The sequence below is a fragment of the Pleuronectes platessa genome, chromosome 12 (assembly GCF_947347685.1).
Source record: "Pleuronectes platessa chromosome 12, fPlePla1.1, whole genome shotgun sequence".
NCBI lineage: Eukaryota > Metazoa > Chordata > Actinopteri > Pleuronectiformes > Pleuronectidae > Pleuronectes > Pleuronectes platessa.
Window position 1 is genome coordinate 13,087,151 of NC_070637.1, and position 14,362 is coordinate 13,101,512.

At 40.0% G+C, this 14,362-nt stretch overlaps 1 protein-coding gene across 1 annotated transcript; it reads left to right on the plus strand.

Annotated features, from left to right (window-relative positions):
- The first annotated feature begins 2,622 nt into the window (after nt 1–2,622).
- Nucleotides 2,623–10,671, plus strand: kcnk1b (potassium channel, subfamily K, member 1b). The gene is made up of 3 exons (XM_053436558.1): nt 2,623–3,178; nt 5,548–5,943; nt 8,033–10,671. The coding sequence occupies exons 1-3, from the start codon at nt 2,824–2,826 to the stop codon at nt 8,287–8,289; spliced, it is 1,008 nt and encodes a 335-aa protein (XP_053292533.1). The 5' UTR covers nt 2,623–2,823; the 3' UTR covers nt 8,290–10,671.
- Nucleotides 10,672–14,362: the final 3,691 nt, after the last annotated feature.

The following is a 14,362-nucleotide window of genomic DNA, read 5'->3' on the forward strand; positions in this document are numbered from 1 at the left end:
AATTTCCCAAAAATGGCAAAAAAATAAAGAAACAATTGAATAAATGCTGTCATGGCAAATCCTTTAACACCAGAGTATTTCATGGACTCCAATACTCAACTGAATTATGAGCTTGAGACTAAGTACTTAATAAATGGGTAGTATCTTTGGGATCATGGAGTACAAAGAGGTCAGAATAATGACCTTTTATCTAATTTTAGATGCAGCAACAAACATTTTGGAAACATCCTACACAATCATCATTACAAAATCAATACTCTAAATGAGTGGACCATGATTGTATAAAAACAAACCATATTCGGGTAATTAACAGCCCACAATAAAATAAGAAAAGAACGCAATAAATACGGTTTAAGAGGACCACTAACATGGGTGGAGACAGAGCTACAGATCTTATTAAAATACTTTAATAAGAACTGCACAGTCTCTCCCACAGCTGTAATATAAGAAACTTAATGAATGTTATGAGCATTTAAAAAAAGTTTCATTAAATCCTAATAACAAGTAATATAATAACGTGGAATGTAGTTAGTAAAAAATACTGATTATAATAATAATATATACGTCTTAGAGTCAGGGCCGGGTCTAGACAGGCATGTATGAGGGGGCAGCCACAAATCTTGAGGGGGCATTGTGCCTAACCCTAACCCTATTTAGTTTGAGGGGGCACAACATTTATTTGAGGGGGCCAGGCCCCCTCTTGCCTCTGCCTAGACCCGGCCCTGCTTAGAGTTAGTAGCCTATAAAAAGATGCTTGAGCATAAGTGGTGAAAAAATGTATTTGTGCAAAAATATTAAGAGATCTTCGCCTAGTGAACTTTTGTAACAGTAATAGTCTATTATGCATTATAATATAATATGCGAAAACAATTTGTTGTGACTGCCACGTGTACAGTAACAATACCGACAGAAGTATGGACACAATTCATACCAACATTTTTAAAGAAAGCAACCAGTATTGTTTGATCACAAACTAAAAACAATATAATAATATCACATCAAAATGTATTCTACTTAATTTGTAGTGACTTTGCCACCAGTACAGTAACAATACCCACAGAGGTAGACAGTTATTATAGTTATGTAAAAGTTTATTTTTAGGCGTCCTTCATGTGCAGCCTTGTGGAAGGACCAGTTCTCCCTGAAGCCTACAAGATGTGTAATCGTCCTGTGTATCGGGGCGTTGTGGCCTCCTCTTCGCATTGTTTAGTAACCAGACAAAAGGTGACAACGACCCGCTGACGTGTGACGTGTTTAAGCGGAAACTAATAGAAAGTAAAACCCTCTGAACCTGGGAGGAGAGGAAGAGCATGCTCTGACGTCATGGGGCCTCTGTCGCCGCCACATCACTTGCTGCCTTCATGTAAAACTCGGAAATAGGAGAACTATCGATCCCGGAACATGAAACTTGAGTATTTCCCTTTACTGAAAAATGAAAGAAAAAAAAGACTCGGTTGTATTTTTTTAATGAATGAAACCGAAAATGGATTTTTGTAATGTTTAATTATATTTGTATGGCTCCTTTCATAACAAAGTGACCAGGTGCTTTGGAAATTTAAAAAATGATTTTGAGGGCAAGCATTACATTACATTACATTTAGCTGACACTTTTATCCACAGCGGCTTAGAATAAGTCATCTTAAGCAGGCGATCACAATAGTAATAAAGCACATACAGAAATAAAAACTGTTCGAGGAGAATATTATTTATATATTCATGAGATATATTCAATACTTATGAGTAGACATATATCAGTTCTTTAAGTAGAGAATCAGCTTTTCCAGTCATAACACTGTCATGACACTTACTGGCCAATAACGGTCACACTGAACATATGTCAATTGCAAATATCTTATCATTAGAACCACACATCCTTTTCTAGTGTTTATAACTCATTTAGATAAATACTTTATTGATCCTGAGGGAAATGTAGAAATCCAGCAGCACACAAAACAGTCAAACACAAGATCAGAGGAATAATAAAAGATAAAAATTAGTCAAGAATAAGTTTACTGTAGTGAGATGAGAGTCTAGCCACCAGAACTACTACACATCATCCACTCTAAAGATGTATGTGCTTAAGGATATATTGACAACACAAATATTTTAGGTATTAAGTAGTCGAGAGACACACGTAACTGAGTCAGAGTATTAAAGCCAAATATACATTATTTACAGATTTTAATATAAATAACTGAAGCTATACAAAGTTGTGCATTAAACTAACAGCCTGCAAAATTATAGTACAGCAGATGTAAGTGTATTTAAAAATAATAATTGAAAACATTGTAAAAGTTCATCTTAAAATACAAGACTAGACTTTTAAGAAACATAAAATCAAATGAAGATACACATAGGCAGTAATGGTGACAGATTAATGACCTGGTAAAAGGTTCGTTTATGCATTTTTTTTGTGTTAATCATGTTTTTTTGTATTATACTGTAGCCTATCACTTTTTTTAAATATATTTTATATATATGCTTGCACAAAACACACCTAATTAAGTCCGTTGTATGTGTGAACGTCTTTATATACAGTGTATTATGTAAACCTCTGTAGATACAGCGTATGGTGAAACCGACTGGGCAGGACTCTGCTATCGCTTCCCTCTTTTTGTCCCCAGGCTGTGACTTTTCCGACTGCACCTGAACGCGTCAGAAGCCACAGCAGGTTGCGCGGAGGGTGGGGAGTCTTCTGAGGATCTTTGTCTCCAACAACATCTCTCTCTGTCTGTCAAAGCCGAACTAAAACCTTATTCCATCCACTTATATATCCACTTGAACCCGGGACGCGGCCAGGCGACACACCTCTTGGGGGAGAAAATGCTTCAGTCTTTCACCAGCAATTCCTGCGTGCGTCTGATCCAGAGCCACAAATCGACTTGGTACTTCGCCTCCCTGGTCCTCGGCTATGTGCTCTACCTGGTGTTCGGCGCCGTCGTCTTCTCGTCGGTGGAGCTGCCCTCCGAGGACCTGCTGCGGCAGGAGCTGCGCGCCCTGAAGAAGCAGTTCCTCCGGGAGAACGACTGCCTCACCGAGGAGCGTCTGGAGCGCTTCCTGCAGAGAGCCCTGGAAGCGAGCAATTACGGGGTCTCCATCCTAAACAACGCCTCGGACAACTGGAACTGGGACTTCACCTCCGCGCTGTTCTTCGCCAGCACCGTGCTGTCCACCACAGGTAAGAGGGTCGCCGGTGGGTAGAGGGTGTGTGTGTGTGTGTGTGTGCAGTGTTACACAACCTGAATCAGCCTGAGGTGGGATCCTGTGTTTTCATCTGTCAACATTTCATTGTTAAAAGCCAAACATGGGGACTTGCAGCCTGACAGGGCCACCCCCAGGCCACTCGAATGTAAGGAGGCCTCCGCAGCGTCACCAGCGCGTAGTGGAAACAAAACCCGAGTCCCCAGTATGTGACAGATGCAGGGTTCATTCACCATATTTCACAAAAATCATGTTACATGTTATTTCCTACATACGTTTGACAACCTAGACAACGATTTCAGTTCATGAAGCTGGTTGGAGCTTCATCCTCAGATAAACACAGAAGTCAAGTTTAGTGGCATGTTATCCTTCGAAGCAAAACTACGTCTTGTATTTACATTCACAAATTGCTTGACTAGAGCCGGACCGATATAGATTCCTTGGGGCTGATGCAGATATGACGGAGTCAAAAATCTCCTATAACGATATATCCGCTGTAGTTCTGGCTTCTGGGCAGCATGGAAAATAGTTATATCAAGATTAAAGTGTTCATATAATTTCTTTATGAGCAGAAACTTACAATCATAGATCAGTTATGAGTTATACCAACTCGATGTGCTTACACAATGAATAACCATTATGTTGATATATATATATACATTAAATTGCTAATAATGAAAAATATATTGTGATAATCACTGATACCGTTTTATTGCCCAGGCCTTATCAGCTATAACATATATAAACAATGGGTAATGCTTCCTCAGATCAAACCCTTATGACAAGGAAATGTAACTGAGGCTTGATATTCAACTTTTTTATCTCAAGCTTTACTATAAAAGAGATCATTATAAATAAAAGAAAAACAAAAATAGAGTAGAATATCTAGAATTCTAAAGAGATTTGTTGGACAAAATGTAAACATAAACACACATTGTTTATTCTGTGAAATGAAAGTTTGTGTGAAAGGCTCATATGGGCCAATTCACTCAATATAGGTCAAGCTCTACTATCATTGTTAAGCTTAGAGGCATTTACCCTTTGTCTTATGGTAATTTGCTCACAAAACCTATAGGTTTTTCCACCTCATTGTTTAGTCTAAACACGGCTTTGCACGCCAGCTCAGTTATTATCTGTAAACAGGCCTCTTGCACTGTGTATATTTCTGTATTCCAGACAGAAGCAGGTAAGCAGGCCTATAGAGCACATAAACCTTGGATCATCATCTCCCCACCACTAAGTTCTAATTCATATTTGGTCTGTGGAAAGTTTTGCCTGACTCCGCACAGAGTTATCTAGCGTTGCAAAAGGGTGTGACCTTAGCCTTGAAACGTATAGAACTTTAGTCCCACCTCATGGCAGCACTTATCTGAGAGGTTTCAACATATGTGATTGTGCAGATACACCTTAAAGCCTTAAAGCTATGTCTGACAGGCTGCTTGTTAAAGTCTCATCATGATACTGTTGATGGTGGATAAACAGAAACTTAACAGACATCCAGATCAAATAGAGCCTCTTCTACCCTCTAACTATTATTGTCGGATATTTAATAACACTGTTGTTTCAACACACATCACCAGACACCACAACGGCTTGACCTCTAATTCTCACCAGAGGCTAAAAAGGGGGCAGGACCCAGTTTACAGTCATTCGATCATTTTATTCCCCACAGATTTAGCTGTGTTGAGAAGTAGAAGCTGAACTTGTTTGGTATTTTTAGCGACACTTTTTTTTATGTTAGGTTCACTTCATGAGCACATGTCAGGCTTTTGTCATCAGCATGACATAACGTCTCGACTGATCTCAGTGATCGTCCTTCACCTGCAACTGCTGGATCTTAGCATGTAGCTTGTTTCGGTGACTTTACATGGAGGTCTCTGTTCCATTCATTTGTTTCAGGGCATCACTTTAAATGTATAGTAACAATGATATAAACTTAATTTTTTTACAGCACTAAAGAGCACATATTAGAGCACAAATATGAGAATAAAAGTGTTACAGACGAGAAAACTAGGACACTATGGAATGATTCAAACAGTCTGTAAGATCGGAGCTAAAATAAACTGTATCAATTAGTTTAGAACGTAGATTGTAATTTATATAAAGAGGGACGACCCAAAAGGGAAGCTTTAATGTCTCAATCGCCACCTGCTAAACTGAAAAGTCAAAATACAAGTCAAATACTTTTGAATCAAAGAGGATATCTGCCATTTATCGGGTCGGCATCTTGATACCGCTGCTCCATTCCTCGATCACTACTGCACGGACTAGTTGAAGGAAGTGGAGATGCATCGTTTATATTTATATCTAGACATGTTCTCTAATACGACTTTTGTTTCTGTACAGGATATGGTCACACAGCTCCTCTGTCGGATGGCGGGAAGGCCTTCTGCATCATCTACTCAATAATTGGCATCCCCTTCACCCTCCTCTTCCTCACCGCCGTGGTGCAAAGGATCATGGTGTTCAGCACGAGGAGGCCGATCACATACATCCACACGCGCTGGGGCCTGTCCAAGCCACTGGTGGCCATTGTTCACGCTACCCTGCTCGCAACGCTGGCCATCTCTTGCTTCTTCCTCATCCCCGCCGCCATCTTTTCGGCGCTGGAGGAGAACTGGAACTTCCTGGAGTCCTTCTACTTCTGCTTCATTTCGCTGAGCACCATCGGCCTGGGAGACTACGTACCCGGAGAGGCTTCTAATCAGAGGTTCAGGGAGCTCTATAAAGTGGGCATCACTGGTAAGTCCTGATGAGTCTTTGCATTTCCACAGCTAGGTGGCAGTAGCTGTAAGGTTTATTCTCATCCTTATTGAGGTATTTTCAATTGTACTAAACAACGGATTAAACAATGGATTCGAAGAGGGGAACACGAAAGTGATAATCTTATTGCTTGTATTTCAAATCAGTTCCACACCTGTCATAAAGTCTGATACTTCCTCTTTCACAGAGGATGTTAATACTCCATTGGTTTGCTATGGTAGAGCAGCACTTTCTTCCTTATTGAGCTATAAATCAATGCAGCATTGAAACCTTATAAATTGTCAGACTTTAATGTTGAAATGAGTGGCTGATGTGAGGATATTATGTCTGGCCGGCTCTATGATGGTGAACTTTGACCTATGTTGTGACATAAGCAGCTGGGTGTGGTTTCTGACCTGTCGACTGACACATCAGGTTAAATAATGTGTCATGCCACATGCAATATAGTATAAAACATATTTTATTTTCATTATTACTTACACTGATCAAATCAAGCCGAATCGAGAGAAGACAACAATCAGACGTTGAATAAAAAAGTAAAAAAAGAAAACCACATAAATAGGAGTCTTAAAAGCCAGAGATTAAGAATTGGTTTTCTGGTGAGTTTTAAGTAGAGTCCAGAGTTAGTGAGGTCCTGATGTGGAAGGGCAGACTCCTCCACAGTAAAGGGTCAACTACTGCAAAGGCCTGATCTTATTTAGGCTTCAACCTGTGTCACATTATTTAACCTAACCTTGATTTAGAGCCATACTCCTTTTTTCAGATCTAGCTTGTAATATACATGTTAGTATAGTAGCCTTAACTCAGCTTAACTTAACACAAAATACTTTGGTGTTAGAGAGGCAATGAAGGATGCAGTTTCATAAATCATGCCCTGAAAGAGTAGTTAGATTTTTAAATAGGCTGCTGTTACAAAACACACAACACAATAACTAGAAATTCACCAACGCTCCTTCAAACTGATCAATACATTATAAATAATCAAAAACCTATAGAAATGCTTAAGTGTCATGAGCTGGGATTGTTCTACCCTGTGGATGTTAATCTGTTGTTTTCTGCTGACAAAGCCACAGTCCAGAACCGTCCTGCATGTTTTTAAAGCCACATTACCCAGTAAGATAAAACAACGGTATCTGCACAGTGCAAGATACAAACTGGGCCACGGCCTAAAGCGCAGCAGCCAGACACCGATTACTCCGTTTTCTGGGTGACCTCCACAGCCTATGTCAGCAACCGGGCTAATGGGGACTAGAATTAAAAACCAACCCACAGAACGTTGAGCATTACGCCAGCAAACTGCAACTGCATGTGTGATGTGGGCGTGTGGTCCACTCCAGTCACAGACACGTCATTCCTGTGGAACAATGCGTCGGTCTGTGGTGGGAGAGGCGGCTGGGACAGAATGTGTTTTGTACAAAATGACAGGCACTTTTGAACAATCTTCTCTGGGAAAAACTGCATGTTCATACCGGAAGTGGCACCACTGTCATATGTAGAAACTAAAGAGCTGATATCAAGGAGTGTGTGTCATTTGCTGAAGTGTGGATTTAGGTAATAAGCACTCATCGCTTATGTGATTTGCCCCGTTTTCTCCTTCAACAAACAAGGGATCCATTAAAACCAGTTTTAAGACTGCATGTCCCCTGATAGTGGTGTACAACCTCACGATTTGTATAAATGATTATAGAGAAGCTGTATTATGGCTTAATAGAGGACAAAAGTGGAAATACTCTCATCTGAAATGTTTCCTCTGTGTGACCATTCATTCAAGCACACGCACCGTTCATGTTAAGATGGTTAGCTATTCACTGCCCTCTTGTGTCAGTCCACGTAAACAACAGAGCTACAGAGAAAAAAATTCAACTCTTGGGTTTTTCTAATCGAATGACTGACTGGCAGTTCTTCGATAATACAATAAAAGATGCTATTGTGTCAAGTCCTATGTATGTAAATGGGATTTATTGTCACAGTAATGGAAAACTGTTAAAAATACTATTCTCTGCAGCTACTTACTCATCTTTTGTGGTATCTCTCCCTATCTCTTCCCTGTGCGTTTTTGTCTCGTCAGTGTACCTGATCCTGGGTCTGATCGTTATGCTGGTGGTGCTGGAGACCTTCTGCGAGCTGCAGCAGCTGAAGCAGCTGAGGAAGATCTTCTACCTGAAGAAGGAGAAGCCGCAGGACCGCCTCGCCATTTTGGAGCACGACCACCTTTCCTTCACCACAGTGTCCGACCGAGCCGCGGTCCACTTCGAAGGCAAAAACCAGCCGTTTGTGAGCGTCCCCACTCTGGTCTCTCCCAACGACGATCCCATGATTCAGTAAACACAGAGCAAATATCTATGGAAGTATTAGAATAAAAAAAGTTGGAGTGATGTTCGCAAAACTAGATAGAATCAGTAGATCATATCTCTGCTGTAGACATTCTGCAAAGCTCAGCCCTGCAAATTGTAGCCCTCAAACTAGCTCATGATGATTCACAATAAGGAAACAATCTCCTTTACCAAGCCACAATACTGACAATAAAGCGCTATGCAGCAGAAACCCGAATTTAAGTACATTAGAGAGAATTGAATATTTAACAGTTACTCTAAAGGCAAACAATTGAAGACTCGCCTTCTGCTCTATTTATGACTCACAGGAGCTAAGCTCTTTTATGAGCTGGATTATTTATTGCATTCTAGGGACATTTTAGAAAGTAATTGGTCTCTTAAATCTAGATGAATGATAGGACAATTATCTGTAGTCCGTCATAAAATGAGTACATAAATGTGTGTGTATGTTATAGTGACTTAACAGGTACGTGGACTGTACATTATCAGGTTAAAGATATGAAGAATATAATGGCATCTTGAAGGAACACACCTAAAGATGAGCCAAAGTGCAAACACAACATAAAACCAGTAGCTACATTAACTGACATGATATTTTTCAAAATATTTTTTTACGGTGAAACTTTGACATGAAAGCTTTTAATCTACCATGTTGCGTTTTCTGTCCGAGTTTGTTGGTGGAGAATCTCTGAAAGGCCCCGATTGTTTTCTTTTAATTTGTCTCCTGTCGATATTTCTAAGAGAATTTGGGAGTGTCAGGGGCCCGATGCTCCATTACGTAATGTGGCTTCCATTGTTGACTAAAACAAAGGCTGCAGCCGGTCCTGAACAGAAGCATCTGAAAGAACAGAGCGGAGCTTTGCAGTCTTGTGTTCTGTAGGATACTTTGGCTCATCTTTAAAGGTGTGTTAACTGTTGCACTCCACGTCGTCACATTTCATTGTGATGGGGCAAATATTTGTCTGCGTCTATTTTTTTTTCCACACGTTGCATTGCTATATCAAAGTGTGGCAACAAGCACTATAATTTATTGATTTGTCTGAAAGGTTTAATGTGTGCTGGAATGTGAGGAAACAAAAAGGGAAGGGAGGTTGTAACCCATTTTAAAAAGGGAACCACAGAGTGCTGGCTGGCCCATTGTATTTTACTGTCAATAAACAGTGCACAGTTTGCACATGCACTTGAACCAGGCTGCGGTACAGGAGAAAAATAAATACGTTTTTACTTGGATTTCTCTAAAAGGAAAGGGAAAAGGTTTTAAAGAGATATTTTTAATGGAAAAGATTATTTTACCTCTGTTGTAGATGATCTGTAAAAGGCTTCGTGATTTCTCTTTCAAAGAAAAGAGCAAGACACTGAACAGAAACTATTTTACTGTATTTACGTCATTTAAATGTCCAAATGTATATTTTAAGATATGGGACGAGGAAGGTTTACAAAACTTTGTTAACGATTTATGAAAGTAATTATGTACTTAAAAATCAGCACATTAATGGGAACTTGAAACTGTTAATTGAAGCAGCAGGAGTTATCTCCCGATTTCTGATTATTCCATAATTGGTGGATATCCAGTTACACTTGTTTTTAGGACACGGACATTGAACTCCTGTGTCTTTTTTAAAAGTATGTTCAGCGGGAGGCAAAAGGTACTAGTTTAGTAGCATTATCCATCCTCGACATGCATTTGTTATCCGTTTTAACAATGTGTCTGTTTCCTGCCGATTTGCTGACCTCATCTCTCTCATTGCTGCATCGCTACATCGACACACAGTCGCAGTGTTTTATAAAAAGTCTTGAATGTAGTGTTTCTTGATGCCGTTTTTTTGCTACGTGGAGATTCTAGGCCTGACCAGAGTGCAGCATTACCTCTTGCTTCTTACTGTGTCACTCATCTGTTATAATGTATTTTATAGATCAGTGGGATCGTCTTGTTTCTTGTCACCAGTCTGGGCCTTCATGCAAACTGTGAAGCGGTGACGCTGTTCATATTGTCTGCCGAGAAAAAGGGAATAACTTGAAAAAAGTCTGGGCTTCTCTCATTGTACGATTTTTCTGTAGACACATTGTAGATGTCAACGCTTTTAACCCCTTCAGCTTCTGTCTCCGTGTTTGGCAGTTCGTCATCATGTAGTTGCTGAGCGCTGTCAGGTAGCGTAGTTCTTTTTTTTAGGGAGTGAACATTGTGTCCAGGATAACAATTAGAAGTATGCTGACATTATGTGTTTGTGCTGACAAAACTGACATGTAATTTGGAATAGTTTAGTGTCATGGTACAGATACTGTACAGGAATGTACCTGAGGATTTCTGTAAAAAGAGGTGAATTCAAACTGTCCAATTTCAGTGTGTCTTGAATAAAGTGTTGGTTTATTACTACTTTGTTTGACTTCTTATTTCATCCATAGCTACTACAGTGCTGAAGCTCCCTACCAAAACACATTGTTGGTAATATCAAACATTTTTCTGAGGTAAAAGTACAGTCTAATAGACAAATACTATAGTTTAGTAAGTACATGATGAATTTATATGTTAAGTATTAAAAGTACAAACACTTGAGTGAAGCTTATTCCTAATGCAACGTCTACTGCATCCATGTGGTGGATTCTTAAGTCTCTTCTGAATCAATATATTCACGATAAGAGTGTAATTTAAATGAATACAGGCGAGAGTGAGAGCTGTGGATGGTCGTCAGGCTTTTGTGCAAACAGAAACCACTTCAGTGAACTGGAAAGAAGAGCAGAATTAATGGAAATGAATGTGATTATCTCCGGGATCTTATGTAGCTTTAAAAAAGAAAAAGAAAGAATCAAATTGTTGGTACTCGAATACATGTATAATACGAATTTTTCTCGTTCATCCAGTCTTTGAATATGAGCAGGAGGAGGATGTCAAGCACATCTTCATCACAGAAGAGCAGTAATTGCAGTTGGTGAACAAGAGGCTTCCAATTTTCTTATCTGAGCATAGATGGCAATGATTTGCACATCAGACTCATATGTGGCACTTATTAAAGAAGAAAGGATGATGCTACTGGATTATTATGTTTTTTATTCGAACATGAGATAAATAAATTACATTTCGGGGGTATATACTGTAGATACCCTAGACAGTCGCACAAAGAAACAGCAATAACCAAGAAGAAGGAACACCTCTACACTATTTTTATTTTCCCTGAGCAGTCGGTGTTTATTTAATTCCTTTCCGCTGCCTTCATCCCAGTACCATAGAGTATATTGTATATTTATAGGTAAAGGAAAAAGTAAATCTATCTGGGTATGTTTAGTAAGCTTGCCCCTCGCCTCACAACTTTAAAAGAACAAAAAATAAATATCCTTAGCAGTTCTTTTTTTAAAATTTATTCAGCAGCTGTATTCTTATTGAACAGAAGTATAATTATGTACAGACAAAGCTCACCGCAGAGCCACTGAGCCGACCGCGTTGTCAAGTTAAACTGCCTGAAGAACGATGAGGCTCCTCCTCAAGAAGCAGAAGAGAAGCCGCTCCCGGCAGAAGTATTTATTGGCTGCACGTTGTGAGAACACACGTATCTGCGGGCGTACACTAATTGGTAATAACTGTTGAGAATGTCTGCCGGTTTGATGTTGTACATATATAACTGTATACGGAATCAGCACCTAATGGCAGCCGGGTCTGTTCATTTGCATAATGTGGTTTAAACAGATCGCACTGTACTCAGACCTCAGAGCGTGCTTTATATGAAAACTGCTGCTAAATAGAACACACTGCAGATTCAATTGCTTTAATTTGTAACTTTCCTTGTTGTTAATTGCCTAATTAACTCTAATCAGAGCCCCTTTATTGTCACCTTTGTATCGAATAATGATGTCAACTGAGTTACATTTAAATATCCATTGTCTGTCATCATTTAGATTTCTTCTGAAATGTCTTTCTTTTCTCATTTTAAACCAAATTCCTTATGTTTTCGGTTATGATGTAAATGACCCCGTTCCAAGATTTCTCGCATTTGCTTCATTCCTCAGTTATTTATTGATTGATGTCTTTTGATTCTGTCTAAAATATAAGATTGCCACCTTTGTGTCTTATTATCATTTGCGTTGTGCTTGCTGTCGTTTCCAAATTAACCTCCCTTGTGCTGTTTCATTTTGTTGTAAATGTTAAGAACCCCTCGGAAATGAGAGAATGCATCTCAAGCTCACGAAACAAAACAGATTTGAATGAGTTTTCATGTTTTATGTAAAAAGAACATCGGTACTGAATATAAAAAGCTGCAAAATCTAACGTGCTGCGAGGGCTGATCTTTCAGCACAATGAGTCTGCATCTGCTGATCCGGAGAGACTCAAACATGGCACATTCCCAGCTGAAGCACACCTTCCCTTCAGGCCATCACATCCTCCAATGCCCCCGCAGTTTGTCTCCTTTGTTTGCTTTTAATTTGTGCCCACGCACAAACAGTACAATTGTCAGTAGACGTGAGCAGGCTGTCAGTCAGGAGTGTATCAGGGCAGAACAGGACTGTATCCCCTGCAGACCCCCGCTCTACACACACTAACCGCTTCTTGTCATTAATATTGCTATTTGATCTTCTTGCATCATTCATATACATGCAGGAAACTACCTGGGCCTGAGCTGTGAAGCTAAAAAGAGCACAGCCTTGTGCTTTAATCCTGAAAACCTCTGTGCTGCAGCTGAAATTGAGAAACCCATCAGTACAATGCATCTGATTCTATTCTTTTAAAGGAATTGGCGTCGCATTAGGGGGGAATGTAGAATAAATAATGCAGGAGTTTTGTGTTCTTGTGTTAGTTTGTTGTACAAAGAGCAAACACCACTTCAAGCAAGACTCACACTGCAGAGACGCTCAAGAGAAAACTGTCAGGTTTTTTACATCAGCTCTTTTGCTGACACTTTGGCTCCTCGTGCACCAGTCCAAGGACTCAGGGGTCACGGGGGACAGGGTGTGGGTTGGACTGGACCGAGGCAACGACTGGAACCTATACCCTATAGCACTGCTTTCTGATGGTGGAGCAACTCTATTTATATCCTGACTAAACACTGGGACTATGGGAATGCAGTGTGGAGGCCTCAAGCACAAACATTGCCTGTGCACCGCCAACTCTCTAACTGCTCTCATTTGCTACTGCAAACACGGTGGTTTCATTTCACTGCTGTGAGGGAGAGGTGATTATATTTTTTTCAAAATGGTAATGTAGATTTATTGAAAAAGAATAGTTTTGCCTGGAAAGATGACCAGTTACACATATTTATAAAAGCGCATGACAAACAGCAGGGCATTCGAACTGAGTCAGTTGAATTAGGGGGGAATCGAACTGACAGGCCCAGAAGAAGGCAGGAGAGAGAAGAGGAGAGGGCGAGTGGATGCCGCAGCCATCGGTGTTCACTCGGTCTGCAGTGAAACCTCCATCTCTGCAGCATGTGACACTTTGAGAAAAAATCGTGACTCAGACTTTGCTCCGTACAACTACATCTATTAAGTGCTTGAAACGCATTAAAATATATAATTATGTGATCTACTGTGGTTCTCCCAAGAGATCAGACACAGGCCGAAACATCGTGAGTCATGCTGAAGCACACAAAGCACTTTTTTTTTTCCACTGTCTTTTCCACTCTGTCATCCCAGTAAAGATGACATCTGGGTCGGTCACATCCGACTGGGATATTCAGCTGAGCAAGCATGAGAAAAAAAAAAGCTGAGAAAATGCTTTGACAACTAATTAGATGAGGAAAGGCAAACTGTTCTTTGTTTTTGACCAACGTAATTTGTAATCAAATCATAACGACATGAAGGATGCTGGGAAAAATGTATCTGAGGTTCAGTCCCATAATGGCTTTATGAGAATAAAGCTGGCGTGATTCTCTTCCTTCCTACCAAGTCTCTGCAGCCCGAAACTGAAAATAATTGGTTATAAATATTCAAAAGGAGGGAGCAGTGAATGTCAGACAACCTTCAGGACTGAGGGGGAAGCACTGTGGTGGGGTTTTGCTCTGCAACATGGTTTTTTTTGACAAATTGGGAATCAACTAAGCAAAGAAGACATTTACACGACTGGAGAGGAGCAGACATTT

Coding starts and splice junctions, on each gene's coding strand:
- kcnk1b (XM_053436558.1), top strand. CDS start 2,824: ATGCTTCAGTCTTTCACCAGCAATTCCTGCGTGCGTCTGATCCAGAGC. Junction 3,179..5,547: donor CACCGTGCTGTCCACCACAG/GTAAGAGGGTCG, acceptor GTTTCTGTACAG/GATATGGTCACACAGCTCCT. Junction 5,944..8,032: donor CTATAAAGTGGGCATCACTG/GTAAGTCCTGAT, acceptor TTGTCTCGTCAG/TGTACCTGATCCTGGGTCTG.